Source organism: Myotis myotis, unplaced genomic scaffold (genome assembly GCF_014108235.1).
Source record: "Myotis myotis isolate mMyoMyo1 unplaced genomic scaffold, mMyoMyo1.p scaffold_m19_p_5, whole genome shotgun sequence".
Classification (NCBI taxonomy): domain Eukaryota; kingdom Metazoa; phylum Chordata; class Mammalia; order Chiroptera; family Vespertilionidae; genus Myotis; species Myotis myotis.
In genome coordinates this window covers 16,955,732-16,971,583 of record NW_023416357.1, presented here as the reverse complement: position 1 = coordinate 16,971,583, position 15,852 = coordinate 16,955,732, and the positions used below count along the sequence as shown (strand labels likewise).

General features: G+C 42.4%; 1 protein-coding gene across 1 annotated transcript in view; it reads left to right on the top strand.

Moving 5' to 3' along the window:
• The window catches only part of RETREG1 (reticulophagy regulator 1), a 108,532-nt gene that overhangs the window by 25,365 nt on the left and 67,315 nt on the right, over positions 1 to 15,852 (top strand). Inside the window, exon 3 of the mRNA XM_036308108.1 lies at positions 1,463 to 1,493. Within this exon, the coding sequence (XP_036164001.1) occupies positions 1,463 to 1,493 (31 nt within the window). The remainder of the gene's footprint in view (positions 1 to 1,462; positions 1,494 to 15,852) is intronic.

Below are 15,852 nucleotides of genomic sequence, written 5' to 3'. Positions count from 1 at the left end.
ATGAGATAGCCCAGGAACTGCAAAGAGAAAGAACTAGAACTTAACCTTAAGTGACTGCCATTCTGTCATTCATAGTGACCATTTCAAATCTCTCTTTATTATGTTTGTTTGTTTTTATTTCCCTTCACCTTTTTCACCCTTTACCTATCCCCTTCCCTCTGGCAACTGTCATTTCCTTCTCTGTTTCTCTGAGTCTGTTTTTGTTTGGGTTTGTTCACTTCTTTTATTTGCTTTGTTTTGATATTCCATCTAGTTCCAAAATACTTGAGGCAGCCTATAAGGAACATAAGATTGCTTACTAGAGGTCTAGCAGAAGAACAGGAGTCTAACACGATGACCATAATTGAGCAACAGATTTATGTCTGGGCTTACTGGCAGCCAAGGCAAAAAGGGAAGCCAAATCAGATGTACAATTCTAATCATCTGATGAAAGGATGCAAGCAATTTTGAGAAACATTTTCCTGGGGTTAAATTTTAAGTAGAACTTGTCACATAGATCTTTGGTAGGGGACACTGAAGAACAGGAGACAACATCTTTGTCATTTGCTGGTAAATGCTGAAACTGTCTTATAGCCATTTCATTTAAGCTGGTAGTTGAAAGTTTAATATTAAGGCACTATCTGATGAAGAAAATTACTGGGGAATTAAGAAAGCAAATGAGATCTAGGTATATATTTTTTTCTGTCAATTTTATTTGAGCCTAGATATAAGCTCAAAATACCTAAAGAACGAATAAATAAAAAACCCCTTTCTCAAATAAAATGTCTTTTGTCAGCACCATTTTAAAGATCACATTAAATGCCCTCTCTTTTGCCCTGGCTGGTGTGTTAAGTGGTTAGAGCATCGGCCCATGCACCGAAGGGCACATACCTGGGTTGCAGGTTCAGCCCCTGACCTGTTGGGGCGAATGCGGAAAGCAACCAATTGATGTGTCTCTCTCACATCCATGTTTCTCTCTCTTTCTCTCTCTCTCTCCCTCCCTCCCCCCGCTCCTTCTCTCCCTCCCACTCTCTAAAAATCAATGGAAAAAATATACTCAGGTGAGGATTAACAACAACAACCAAAAGTACCACCTCTGTTATGGGTGCTCTGTCTTCCCAGAAGTCTCATGGTTTGTGCTGCTTGTGTAGTTTCTTCCTTGGTTCGCATTTACTTGAGTGCAAGTTTTGGCTGCACCACTAGACGGTCAAGTCCTCAAGACAGGACCATGTGGTATATGGTTTTCCCTCTCCCATGGTACCTGTCCAAGTGTTTTGCATGTAGTAGTATCTCAATAAACACGTGTGGATTAATTGCCTGAGTTAGTTATGATGTCAGAGGTATACAAGGTATTATTGCAAAGTTTTAGAGTTTAAAGATGTAAGCATTGCATTTAAATAGGTCAGAATATTTCTAAGATGAGAAATGCCTCCAGAGAAAAATGCCCTGGTTAAGTTTCACCTATGCCTTCTCCTTATTGCAGGTGCACAGCTGTGGAGAAGCCTCAGTGAAAGGTAGGAGACTTCCTTTCAGTGTTGTGGCTAATGGGGGGCTTAAGGGAAGAGGTGACCAAGCCGCCAGGATAGAACTCTGAAATAATATTTTAGTGACAGGGACTTAAGTCCTATAGGAATTTGCAAGAATGGAAAAATTCATGCAAATCTAGTGGAGACTCATTTAAGAAATAGCTCACATCTTGCTGTTATATTGGGCAACCTGAATTGTGCCAGTGACAATGCCTGAGGACTGGAAGTGAAGAAAGAAGGGTGGACTGGGAGTGAAGGAGGGGCGTTTTCATTGAGGACTTCCTTTCAGACTTCGTTTTGGGGCATGAATGGCACAGCTGGGGAGAACAGGGCGACCCCGGGCCCTGAAACTGTGCCTGAACATTCCCGAAGGGTTAACCACGCTGCCATTCAGAGGACTTTGGGGTGGGAGGAGCAGGTGCAGGGCTCTGACGGGTGATGGTCCAGCACATGTGGACTGACCTCTTGACTCCTTGCCCAGCCGGAGACAAGTCACTTCCCTTTTCATTGGGTGTCACCTCCCTGAAGTAGAAGTACATTTCCAAATGGCAGAGAAAAGAGCCGGGCAGTTGACGAGGGAGCATGATTCACTTCGCTAGCTGTGCATATGAGAAGTGGAAAAATGAGGAAAGTGGAAGGATTCATATTCCAGTAAAATGAATTTTTATGGGCACTTGTTTGTTTTTCTAAATCCTGCCTTAAAGAAACATCCTGGCATTACTTAGAGGGAGGGGTTTAGGGTGCTCGATATATGTAAAAGTGGACAGCATGAAATGAATGCACAAAAAGGACCAAATTGCTGTTCAAATTCTGTTAAAAAAAAAACACTTGGTATTTTATGTGCCTTGAAAGCTGTGCTCTTGGAAATATTGAGTATTTCAAGTAAAAGATAATTTTATGACCAGTTGACTTCTGCCTGCTTATTCCTTCATTCCGGATCCCAAATTTCCATGGAATGTTTGTGAACTTGACAGGAGACTCTACAGAGGGAGACACTGGATATAAGAAGAAAACTGACCCCTGTGGTTCTCAGGGTGGAGGAAGGATGGGTGGGAGGGATGGCATGGCCCAAGGGGAACCAGCAAGGCTCTGACAGTCATTTGTCTCGAGATATTTCCCGGGGCCCAATGTTCCAGTCTGTGTGCACCTAAGGATGGGGGCTGGTTGTCAGGGGAGTCAACCATGGGATTAGAGTGTTGGCATTTTCAGTCCTAAGCCCTGACCTCCGGAGAGGGGAGAGGGGCTGGAGGTTGAACCAGTCACCAATTGCCAATGATTGAATCCATCATGCCTGTGTAATGCAGCCTCCGTAAAACCCCAAAAGGGCAGGGCAGGGAGAGCTTCGGGGTCGGTGGACATGTGGAGAGACCGTGGAAGCTCTGTGCCCTTTTCCCCCTACCTTGTGCTATGCATCTCTTCCATCTGGCTGTCCCTGAGTTAGATCCTCTGTGATAAATTGCTAATCTAGTAGGTAAAATGTTTCCCTGAGTTCTCGTAGCTGCTCTTGCAGACTAATCCAACTCAAGGAGGGGATCATTGGAGCCGCCGACCTATAGCTGATGGGTCAGAAGCACCTGACAGTGGGACTTGTGATTGGTGTCTGAAGTGGCCGGAGGTGGGGAGTGGGGGTGGGGATGGGGGGAGTGGGGGTGGGGGGAGGGGAGGCGGTATTTTCCCATATTTTTTCACTGCAGTTTCCATTGTATAATTTCACTCCTAATCTATTCATCTCATTGAAGATGTAAAACTGAAATATGTATTCCTCAAATTCTTTTAAAAAATATATATTTTTATTGATTTTAGAGAGGAAGGGAGAGGGAGAGAGATAGAAACACCAATGGTGAGAGAGAATCATTGATTGGCTGCCTCCTGCACGCCCCCCACTGGGGATCGAGCCTGCAACCCAGGCATGTGCCCTGATCAGGAATCGAACCCTGACCTCCTGGTTCATAGGTTGATGCTCAACCACTGAGCAACACCGGCCGAGCCCTCAAATGCTTTTGATGAAGATTTGTTACGTTGTTTATAGTGATTCTTGGCTTCTGCTACTGTGTAGTGCTTGTGTTTTTTAACATTGGAAAATATAAAAACACTTTATTTTAAGGATAAAATACAGTGATGGATAAGAGGATCCTCGGAAGCAGAGAGAGCTTTTTCCATGTGGACCAGGGGCTTTCCACTGCCAAGGTCTCAGGTGCTGAGCTCAGCACCTCGCTCTCACTTGGCCGTAGGTAGAATCCACACCCATATCATGGCTGCACGGCGGATTCCCAGATTAGCAGCCTAGGGTGAGTTTTAACTCTAGCACTGGGCAAGTAGTTTGTGTTCAGCCTCAGAATGAGCCAGACCTTCTCTTCATGGGACTCTCGTTGGCTCATTAAGGACCATCAAATGCCCTGTTAAAAGGTGAACCAAATAATGGAGCGCTCTCCCTTCATAAAGCCACTGTCAAGTTTCTACATGAAAAAGGAGCTCCTCAAGAAGGGAACCCTGTGCACTGTGGGTAAGAATGCAGACTGGTGCCACCGCTATGGAAAACAGTATGCAGGTTCCTCAAAATATTCAAAATAGAGCTACTGTATGATCGAGCCGTTCCTTTTCTGGGTGTAAATCCAAAGGAAATGAAAGCAGGTTGAAGAGATAGCTGCACCCTCATGTTCATTACAGCCTTATTCACAATAGCCAAGGTGTGGGAACGCCCTAAGAGTCGGCAGGTAAGTGGATAAAGAAAATTGGGATATATATACACACAGTGCACTATCACTCAGCCATTAAAAAAGAAGGAAATACTAGAAAATGAATTTTAAAAAAAGAGGAAATTCTGCCATTGTTGAGTGCCTTCCATTAAGTGAAATAAGTCAGACAAAGACAAAATACAGTATGATCTCACTTGTGGAATCTAAAAAAGCTGAACCCATAAAAACAGGGTAGATGGGCAATTGCCAGGGGCTGGGGGGTGGGGGAATGAGGAGATGTTGGTCAAAGGGCACAAACTTTTAGTTATAAGGGGATCTAATGTACAGCATGACTATAGTTAACAATACAGTATTGTATATACTTGAAACTTGCTAATAGAGTAGATTTTAAATGTTCTTACCGAAACAACAACATGGTAACAATGTGAGGTGAAGGGTATGGTAAACATTTTGCAATATATAAGTGTACACATCATCATATTGTTCACCTTAAACTTATACAGTGTTTTATGTAAATTACACCTCAATTAAGCTGTGGTGGGGTGGGGGGAGGAGTGGGGAAGGAATGCCTGCCTTGTTACATCTAGTGGCTTGTTATTTCAGACTGTTGTTTACTCTTTGGGAACATTTGCTCTTGTCAGCTAAGCTCAGCTTAAAGAATTTCCTTCAAAACTGAGCAGGAAGATGGTAGTGTACATGCACACCTATGCATGTGTAGTTTTTCTGGACACTCTAAAGGTTTTTATAAAGTTTACTACATAACCGTAAAGCCAGCACCTAATTTCCAATATTGTCGTCAGCAATCAAATTTGAATAATGTTAATCACAGGCCATTCACATTTGGTTTTTGTGCCTGGAAAATTCATCTTGTACAGATGTGATTCTTGGTGGGTAAATTCTGGGAAGCGTTCAGGCTTGACCTGTTTTTTTGTTTTTTTTAATAACCAGTAAGCACTAACTCTACAACCTGTGAACAGGATTTATGCAGAGCTGTCTGTCAGCCTAACCAAATTAACATCTTTTATGACTCACTCCTGGTATTGAAATGAAACCTGATCCATAGTGTAATAGCTTTTTATTTCTGCATGTGACTGTGGCCGCTGGCTGAACAAAACCCTCTGTTAACAAAGGAAAAATTGTGCACATCCCGTTTTAATAACAAAGTTGTTTCCAGTTAGGCCACGTGTTCCTAACCCTGGTTCTTTAATAGTGGTGTGCATTATAACCCAGGTGAAGGAGCTGTTCTCATCATAAATCTTGTTTCATTGTTCAGTGCCAATTTACCGAAAATACAGGGGTTTTTCGTGGCAACTAATGATTTTGAAAATTGTGGCTGAGAGCTTTGGGATTTTTCTGAGAGACTCCCCCAGAGTCCCCGAGCTCCAGCCGGTCTCCTTCATAGGAAGTGGGAGTGTAATGTAAGCCATTAAGTAGTGCATTGGATCTACTCTGCCCAACCTTGAGCTGACTCTTTGTGGGCACAGAGGAGGGTTAACAGTCAGTCTTTCTAGAGCAGTGGTTCTCATTAGAATCACCTGGGAATCTTTTTAAAATCCTGATTTCTGGGCCCCATCCTCCGGAAATTCTGTTTCTTTGTTACTAATGTTGTGGCCCCACCCCATCACAAAGAAACAGAATTTCCAGAGGACGAGGCCCAGAAATCAGGATTTTAAAAAGATTCCCAGGTGATTCTAATGTGCAGCCAAGGTTGAGAACCACTGCGTCTAGCTGAGTCACATTGCCAGGTGACACCTCTTAGCTTGACTCTCTTACCTGCTCTGAGGAGAAGTCGTTATGTGGCCCCACTTCATGGGACCCTTTGTATTGTCAGGGTCCAGATAACTGCTAAAGTGTTGTAGCTGGATTCCCCCTCTCTCCTGCCCCAGGAAGAAAAGCCAAGAATCTTTGGTTGTAAAACCCAAGTCCTGAGCTTGCCCCAGCTCGCGTGCCCAGAATGAACTGGAGCATTTAAGTAAGAAATGTCTGACTAAATCCTTGAGCCCAATACTATGTTAAAAGTGAAAAGTCATCTAGCGTTTGCTAAATTGTCTCCTCTAAGGAAGAGAATTTAGCGTGAGAACTGCTTTCTATATTTATGAATCATCATTCCTCATCAAAATTGCATAGACGGTGAATTATCAAGTAAACAGCATCAAATAGTCACGTGTGTTAAATAACAAAAATGCAACCAAGTACATTTTAAAGATCTAACTGGCTTTGTTGAATAATTCATGAATCGGGCAGCATCCCATCTAGCCAATAGGAGTTCCAAGGAGCCGTACAAGATGGAAGGCTTGTATAGAGAGAAGGGAGAAGGGATTGGAAAGAACTGACAACCTCAGCATCCTTCCGGGGATAAAAAGGGCCTGTATGGAAGATGACCTCATAGGTGCTCATCAGACAATTCCAGACTGACTGGTTAAGATTATATTCCTGGGGAAAGTTGAAATTGCAGTTAGGTTAGGTGGAAAGCCTTGGTTTGGTGATGTGGGCATAGCCCAAGTGGCTCCATTTGAGGCTTTCTCCACCGCCCCCCCCCCCCCCCCAACACATGGTAACTTGAAAAGTTTGCTCTCTTTCTTTGCTGTTAGGTATGGCAGTAATTCTGACTCATGCATCAAAACTACTAGATTTTGCAGGTTTAGGATTTTTGAATGTGTCTGAAAAGTCACCTTGTAACTTGTATTTTGTAACCTTGTGCTTGCGCCTTTCTAATAAGGCATAATATTTGGCAACTATTTTTAGTTCAGTTGCAGCCGGAACGATAGACAGGGAGCCAGCCACATCTCCCTGAGCTTTCAAAGAAAACCTTGCGATGAAGGATGCATTTGGTTGGATTAAATGAAAAGAAAATTTCCTCAAGAAAAGAAATTCACTTAAATTCAGAATATGCTGGATTTTAGCAGAAGCATAGCTGTGCTTGGGTAAGCTTTTGGCTGAAGATGTCTGGGCTAGGCTGGTAGCTAAGCAGCACTATTAAAGTCTCTACCCTGCCAAAATAAAAATCCGAATAGCCCTTTTATTCCTTTCTAAAAAAATAATAATTAAGCACAATTCTGTAGTCATGTATTGCACAATGGGGAGTCAAAGCCCCTTTCTTCCTCCTCAGGAAAGAACAGATCCAGTCATTGATGGCGAGAGAGCCAGCTCTTTTAGCCAGAGCTACTGAGGTTGGGCCCGAAAGTTTCCCAAAGGTCTTCATCCGAATTCCAATCTGTTGTGTTCATTTTTTGAAGTTATACTTTGAAAATTACCCCACTTGAATACAAGTAGGGGTCAAAGGACCAAAAGCAGTCTTTAAAGCTGTTTTGGAGGACAGTGATATGGAGAATTCTGCTTAATTTTTTACCATCAAGTGAACCCATATAAGAATTTATTTTTGAGGTTGTTTTTTTAAAAAATATTTTTTATTGATTTTAGAGAGAGAGGAAGGGAGAGAAACATCAATCGGCTGCCTCCTGCACGCCCCCTCCTGAGGATTGAGCCTGCAACCCAGGCATGTACCCTGATGGGGAATCAGTGAACTCTTAGTGTGTGAGGTGACGCTCAACCAACTGAGCCACACCAGCCAGGGCTATTTATGAGTTTTTAAAATGCCTCATGCTAGACATTTAAGGGCCATTCTTTTCTCTCAAGAGTCTATCAAACGAAAATACATGCCTATAATGTGACTTTGGGGGGAAAAGCTCTTCATGAAATTGACATGGATCTTCATAATAGCAGTTGATAAATTTCTCAAAACATCTATATATATAAAAACCTAACCAACCATCTGAACAACTGGAACAATCGGAATGACTGCTCAAACATTCGCGATGCCATGCACTGACCACCAGGGGGCAGATGCTCAATGCAGGAGCTGCCCCCCAGGTGGTCAGTGGGCTCCCACAGCCAACCTCCCGTGGTCCCTATCCCCAGATGGCCACCCCTCCCCCGCATAGGCCTCTATCGCCCGCCAAGCCGAGGGACCCCACCCATGCACAAATTCGTGCACTAGGCCTCTAGTTAAAAATAAAATGAAAGAGGAAGTGCAATACATTTCAGAGCCCACTGTTTCAATTGATAAGGGCAGTAAATTGTCAGACCTGTTCCTCTGTGTACATTCCATTCATGAGTAACATATTCTCTTATGTTCAAGCAGGTATTTTGAGTCAAAACATGGACAGAAACCCAGAGGTCAGGCTCCCTGTGGGTCTCGGAGCAGCAGCCTTTGCGTGAGCCTAAATACTTAATACTTAGGACTCCTTAAGTGAAATGCACTCAATATTATAGTTCTAGCACCACCCCCCGCCCCCATTATTTTAGACCTGCTACATTTTTGCCTAATTAAGTGTCATTCCCAGTGGCAGCCCTTGGATCTTTATAGCCACTTGATAACAAATGAAAGTTCCCACTCTGATCATTTTCATCCACGTTTCATCCATCTTAACCCCATGCTTACTAGATTTGATTAGGTAGTAGATCTTGAATTATTAAGGATTTGAAAATGTAGTTCATTTATAAATATATAAAATAATTAAACTAGACTAACTGCTACCTAGTAGCATTCTTTCTCTGCTTCAGTCAATTTAAATTACCAGAGAAGGAAGACTAGTAGCTGAAATTTCTCTTAACTTACCCTAACCTATGCTACGATTATTTGAATATATAGACTTCACAGGTAGTTCAAAGTTCCTTCCTTCCCTCCCTCCCTCCCTCCCTTCCTTCCTTCCTTCCTTCCTTCCTTCCTTCCTTCCTTCCTTCCTTCCACATCCAAACCTGTAGAGAATTTTTATAAGAGTTTATTTGTGTCAAAACTGACAACAATGCTTGGAAACAAGATCTCAAATGCTTTGAGAATGAATTTGCAGTTTCTTGTATGTATTTGGGATAAAGGAGGGAACATAAGGAAGATTACATGGAAGTGGGAGAAAAACCAGGCAGGGATTGAATTACAGGATAGTTATTAAGATTATGTGTTCTCCTGAGGGTGGTTACTCTTCCCAGGGGTCTGGAAAAGGCATTTTAAAGCTTAAGGCAAAGATAAAACTTTACTAGGGAAGTTACAAGCCTGGTATTGACTACTCACCATGACCTGCCCAGTTAGGAATTTATTTACTTTTGCTTAGATTTATTGCAGTGCCTGCCTTTGGTCTGCGCGCGCGCTCTCTCTCTCTCTCTCTCTCTCTCTCTCGCTATTTTTTTCTCTGCCTGTCTCTTTCTGTTGTTCCCAAACATTTTATTTGTAGTCATATTTGCCTACCAGCATTTAAAATGTATTTTTTCTTATTTTAAAAATAATACATGCTAACTTAGAAAACTGAAAATATAGGAAACAGTAAGATGAAAACCCAAATCCCTAATAACCCCATCACCTAGAAATTAAACTCACTTTCAGTTTTATTTCCTTCCAGTCTTTTTGTAAAATTTTATACACACACACACACACACACACACACACACACACACACACACTAGTGGCCCATGCATGAATTCATGCACATTGAAAGGAAATTAAAATATTTAACTGCAGCAGTGTTTGACTATATTCTGCACAGTGAGAAAACCTGAAGTCATTTTCAAGGCCCACCATTTCTTACTTTTCAGTCGGGTCAGGTTTCTAAGCTTTCTAAATATCCATTTTCTGACTAATGAAAAGAAAGGATTCTACTGAGTCTCCTATCTACCTTCTCCAGGACTTTTGTGAGGATCAAATGAGATGATGCACGTGAAAACGCTTCACAGACATTTGGTTAAAATGTTTGCACCTGTTATAAAGCAAGTCATGTTTCTGGGCTGCAGAAACCGCAAGGAGGCTAGTTGTCGCTAGGGAGAGGAAGCTGGGCATTGCTAAGTGACATCATTACCCGGATGACACTTAGCATATTAGCCTTTTACATGTATAGATGGCCTGTCGCTAGGGCGAGGAAGCTGGGCATTGCTATGTGAGTCATTACCCGGTGCCCACAGCAACCGTTTCCAGGCTGGCCACGGAGTCTCGGCAGCGTCGGCTGCGATTTGGTGGGCTGTCACTCCGGGGTGGTGGCGGGGCCTGTGCCCCACTTGGGGGAAGCCGAGTGTTGCTTTGCCAGCCAGGTCTGTGGTGCCACTTCTCTGTGCACATCACGGCAGCTCCTCCATTGAGCATCTGCCGCCTGGTAGCCAATGCCAATGCATGTCATAGCGAATGGTTGAAAGATGGGAAGGACACTTAGCATATTAGCCTTTTATATAGATAGATGTTCATTCACTTATCCATCCTTTTAAGAAAGGCTTATTGAATGCCTTATTGCCAGGCATTTGTGGAAGAAAAACAACAACAACAGACACACAACCAGGTCCTTGTGGAATTCACAGTAGAGTGAGTGAGCAGAAAATAAATGTTACTACAATAGATAATGTTAGATGGCGTTTAAGAGAAACTAAAGTAGTAGAGGGGATTAGGGAGTATAAGGGTGGGCAGGGAGGGTCAAGTTGTAATAAAATAAATGTAAAAATCTTCCTTAAAAAGGGTTTAGAGCACAGACTTGAAGGAGGTGAGGTTGGGAATCATGTCTGGAGGACATGCAAGTGCAGGTGGACTAGCAAGTGCAAAGGCCCTGAGGCAGAAGCTGTGTTTGAGGGTGGTTTTTCTTTTATACCAGTAAGGTTTTTTTGTGTGTTTTTTTTTAATGCAGCGATAGTAACTGGAATAAATGGAATATTGTGTAGCTAATTCAGATCATGTTGTACAAGAATATTTCAGGCTGTGAAATCTACCCCTTATTGTTCATTGTAGACTTAAAGCAAGTACAGAGAGAGATACAATGCATCATCCAATATAATTATACATTGGGACATAAATGTGGTATCTGTGTGTGAAGGGAATATAGGTAGTTTTAATTTTCTTGATTTTGTTTACCCAGTTTATTACCTTTATTCTATAATGAACATGCATAGCCTTTATCATGAGGGGGAGACAAGATATTCAATGACGGGATGTGACCCGTTGGGCAGGGTGGGGCCTATGATAGAAGATGTGGGAGGTAGAATGGAACTCCGCAGGCAGCACCACGTTGGATATTCACCTCACTTAAGTGCCAAAGAGCTGTGGTCCAGAGACAGGGCTCTGGTTACGAGGAGAGAGCCTGGCTGGGCTCCGTCATTGGAAACAAGGTCAGGGACCAGGTCCAGAGAAACCACTGGGCCCAAAGGAGGGGATGGAGCCTCAGAAATCAGCCTGAGGACACTAAGCCTCATAGGATAGGGTTATAGAAAAATTACTAATGTATTATTAAGTAAGATGTAAAAATTATTAATGTATCATTAAGTAAGTTAAAATCATTAATTTCCAAGGTCAAGTGGTATCTGAAGGATGGGATAACATTTCTGAAATTCTCCTTTTCTATGGCTTAGTGACAAGCCCCAGACTGAGCCTCTGGGTACATGTGAAGGGGCTGAAGTAGGTATTCTCATGATTTAGGTGTCTGTCTTACAAGGAAGTTTTACTTACGTAAAATGTGTAACTTCTTGTGTCATCCAGAGTAAGACAGATATTTATAGTATTGTGCTCAAACTATAGTCTTTGGGCAATTCAAACAAGAATGAATCTGAGAAGGCATGTGTTCTCTTCAGAACAACTCACCCCTGGGTTCTGTTGGCCTGTCCACCTGTCTGTCCATCTATCAGATATCAGCTGTCAATCTATCAGCCTATCAATCTACCTACCTGTACTTATTTCTTAATTATATTTTAATGATCACATTTGATATATTGAAGAACACATGGGATATATACATAGGTTATCAGACATTATAATGAAATGAATACACACGAGCCTTTCCCCCAACCAGGACTGGCGCTGTTGTGTCTCCCTACCCCCTTCTGCTGCCTGCCCACACCAGAGGCAAGCATGGTCCTGAATTTTGTGCTCTCTATTTCTTTGCTTTTAAAATTATATACATATTTGTGTATGTATACATATAAGTATCTATAAACATACACATATTTAAATTACATTGTATGTATTTCTAAATCAACTTTTTGTTTTTGAAGCCTATGAAAATGCGACCATATTTATGTTTTCTAGAACTAGTGTCTTAGCGTTAAATGTGTTTCAAGAAGATGACTCCCACATTGCTGTGTATAGCTTTAGTTCATTCCTTTCTGTTGCTGTATCGTATTCCATCACGTGACTATACCACAGTTTATTTAGACCTCTATTTTCACTGGACTTTGGATTTTTTTTTTAAACCAGCCTGTCCATTGCTTCTGTGAGTTTGAGTATACTCTATGGCCTTACCAAAGATCACAAAAAGAAAATGCCCAACACGTACGTGAATGGTTTCCTGAGCCAGAATGCTGCTGTCAGCATAACAAACGTCCAAACCTATAGGAATGTTTATGAGTTTATTTGAGCAAGCTGATGACAATTGCCAGGAAGCAAAATCTCAAAGGATTGAGAAAATGCTCTAGAAAATGGCAGTTATGCCACTTATCTTATATATCAGAATCAAGGGGAAGACTTAGGGGGTTGCATGAAATTCATTGGTGATAGGTGAGGGAGCCAGCCAGGAGAAAGCAGCGTGGGAAAGTCTCTGGGATTGGATAAAGAGTAAAACAAATAGACGCGTACTTCTTGTACATAGGCGGGTGCAGGGTCGCTAACAGTTAGCAATTAGCGCAGCAACAACAACAGTGAGGGACACGGTGGCCCCCTGCTCTGGTAGGAGTCCGGAGAAAGGAAATTACCTTGACATTCCAAAGGTATGTTATCGTAGATGCAAAAAGGTAGTAGACAGGCTCAGTGAAAATGAAGATCGACGTTTGTCAAGGAAGATACTGGCCTAGGACATGACTACCCACTACGACTCACTTTTAGTTGAATGTTTTAATGTCAGACCACCCTGTGTGGTTACTTTAGGTCTCTGAGTTTATAAGGCCCACCATGCAGGCCTCCCCTGAGCTTGCCAGGTTAGTATGTGGCGCCTTTTCGCCTACACTGTACATTTGAAAACTTGTGCAAAATCTGCACCAGTTCTTGGGCTCTGACACCTATTTTACAAATATTTCCTTGCAAGACTGCTCTAGTGTTGGCTGCCACTAGAGGGTGCATAAGAGAAGCTAAGAATAACTTGGCTATGTTGAAACCTAGCAGCTGGCTCCAAAGTGTTATTACTATTGCATATTTCAACAGGGCAAAAATAGTATTGCTCCTAAAGTTACAAGAAGAAAATACAATTAAAGGTTATGTCAATATCCATAGACATATGCACGTGGGTGCACATAGATTTTAATGTAGTAGCGGGAGTGAAGAAAAGAACAGGGAGTAAGATAAGTGATGGAAGGGTGCATCCGTGGAGACGAAGACGGACTAAGTGGGAAGGAAACCCACAAATCAGTGACAGATGACTGTGCTTCTTAGTGTAGGAACAAGCTGATGGCTTGGGAGGCCTCCAGGAACCCAGTGGTATGTTGAGTGCACCCCCATGTCTTTCCACTGTCTTATGAAATCTTTTGGAGGTTGTTTATTATGTGCGCCAAAGTCTGTCCTTCCCTAACTGGGCCTGACTTAGTACTTCTTCCTCTCTTGGAAACGAATGGAAACATGGGTTTTCCAGAGCTCTAAATATTCTTGAATCGTGAATCCCAGAAAATGGCTTAATTTGCAGTTGTGTGGAGAAAGGACCTCTGCATGAATTGACCCATGAAATGCTGAAGGCAAAGGTCCCTGCTTGTTGAAAAGTGAACAAAAGAAAAAAGGCTGTAGGATTGTGTAGTGTCCGTGGTAGACTGAACACCCCTCCCACCCCCACGAAAGGTGTCTACCTCCTAATGCACAGGCCGTTTTCTGTGTTCCTCCCATGATACAGGGACTTCGCAGATGTGATTAAGTTAAGGATCTTAAGGTGGGGGATGATCCTGGATTATCCTGATGACCCTGTGTCACCATGAGAGGGAGGCATGCAGGCAAAGAGAGAAGATGCTAAGCTGCCGGCTTTGATGATGGACCATGTGCCCTTCGCTGGTTATTTCAGTCATGTCTCCCTTCTAATTGTTTTTTGAAAGAGGAAGGAATATGTAGGAAGGGGGGACATTGAGGGGGAAAGCATTATGGAGAGGTATTTGGTCAGAGGAGGAAAAGAGGCATGTGATGTAGCCTTATTGAGTAGATTACATTACTACTCGTGCTGTTCGTTAGGTTTTTTTTTTTTTTTTTTGAAGGCTATTCTTACTTGTGCTTGTTTTTAATACCTGAACAACTGGGAGAGAGAACTTATAATCCTGCAGTCATTTGGCTTGTCTTCTTGGAGAGTATTTTTAAACTATAATTTCAGAGCCATCTAATGCCATTACAGCATCAACAGTGCTTTCGGCTTTCAGTCCTGCTTTAGACTTAGAGGCGTTTCATTGCTTCCTCTGACAACACTTTTTGAAAAGATCTTTTCCTTGATGTTTGCCTTGATTAGGGGTGGGAGGGGGTCAGTTGTTTATTAAAATGAGTGATGATATTTTCAGTCATGACTCAGGAGTCATCTGCCTGGGAAAGAAAACTGTCTCAATTCCAACACTTATCAAGCTAAATATCCTCAAGTCAGAAATGGATATTTATTTTGAATACATTGCACATTTAAATACTTCTTTTCCCCCTGTGACTAAGTTGGAATGAAATCATCTGGCTTTAAAGGGCTTTTGATGGATGCACCATGCTTGGAATAGAACATGAAGACTCAGTAATCAAGAGAAGTGGGAAAAGAAACTTGTAATTTTAAGTTGAGCAACAAATCTGAAACTGATTTAGGGTCTAAACAGGACTGTCCCAATCTGGGGCCTCATTTAGTTGGAATGGAAAAGGCCGCCCTCCTTCACAGTCTGGTTCATATGCGAGATGTTCAGTAAATGCCTGGTGACTGAATCCGGCCACTTCTACTTCCTCATGGAGGGGAGAAGGGTTCCTGGTTTGAGGAATTTGTATTTTTTGTTGTGGGGTAGGGGGAGGGAATACATGGAAAGTTAGAGGTCAGCTTATAAGTTTGTCTTTGTTCCTTGTTCCCCAACAGTGAAAGAATGCACAGCTGGTAATAAATGAATTTTCTCCCCCTGGTTAGAAAATGGGATCAATATAATCCATAGCCAGAAGTAGTTAGCTAAATTTCTAGGAAAAGTTTTCCTCTTGATACTGGTAACTGATTTCTGGAATGGAAAACAAGTGATTCTCTGGTAAGCAGGGGATTTTGAGAAGCAGAGGGAGGCCAGTGAAGAAGTGGATGAGGCTGCTATGACCGGGTTGACACCCCAATATTGCATCAATGATGTTGCGCAGTGCTGTTGCCTGAGCTCACTGCCTAGCCCGTGGTCGGCAAACTGCGGCTCACGAGCCACATGCGGCTCTTTGGCCCCTTGAGTGTGGCTCTTCCTAAGCCTTAGGAGTACCCTAATTAAGTTAGTAACAATGTACCTACCTATATAGTTGAAGTTTAAAAAATTTGGCTCTCAAAAGAAATTTCAATCGTTGTACTGTTAATATTTGGCTCTGTTGACTAATGAGTTTGCCGACCACTGGCCTAGACTTTGCTTGACCTCTTGACCTGGGGTTCTCTTCCTGCCCATTTCCCCCATTTGGATTTTAATAATGAGTGTAAGTAGAGGAATTTAATTGGTTGACACAAGTCCTAGGAATATAGACTTGAAGT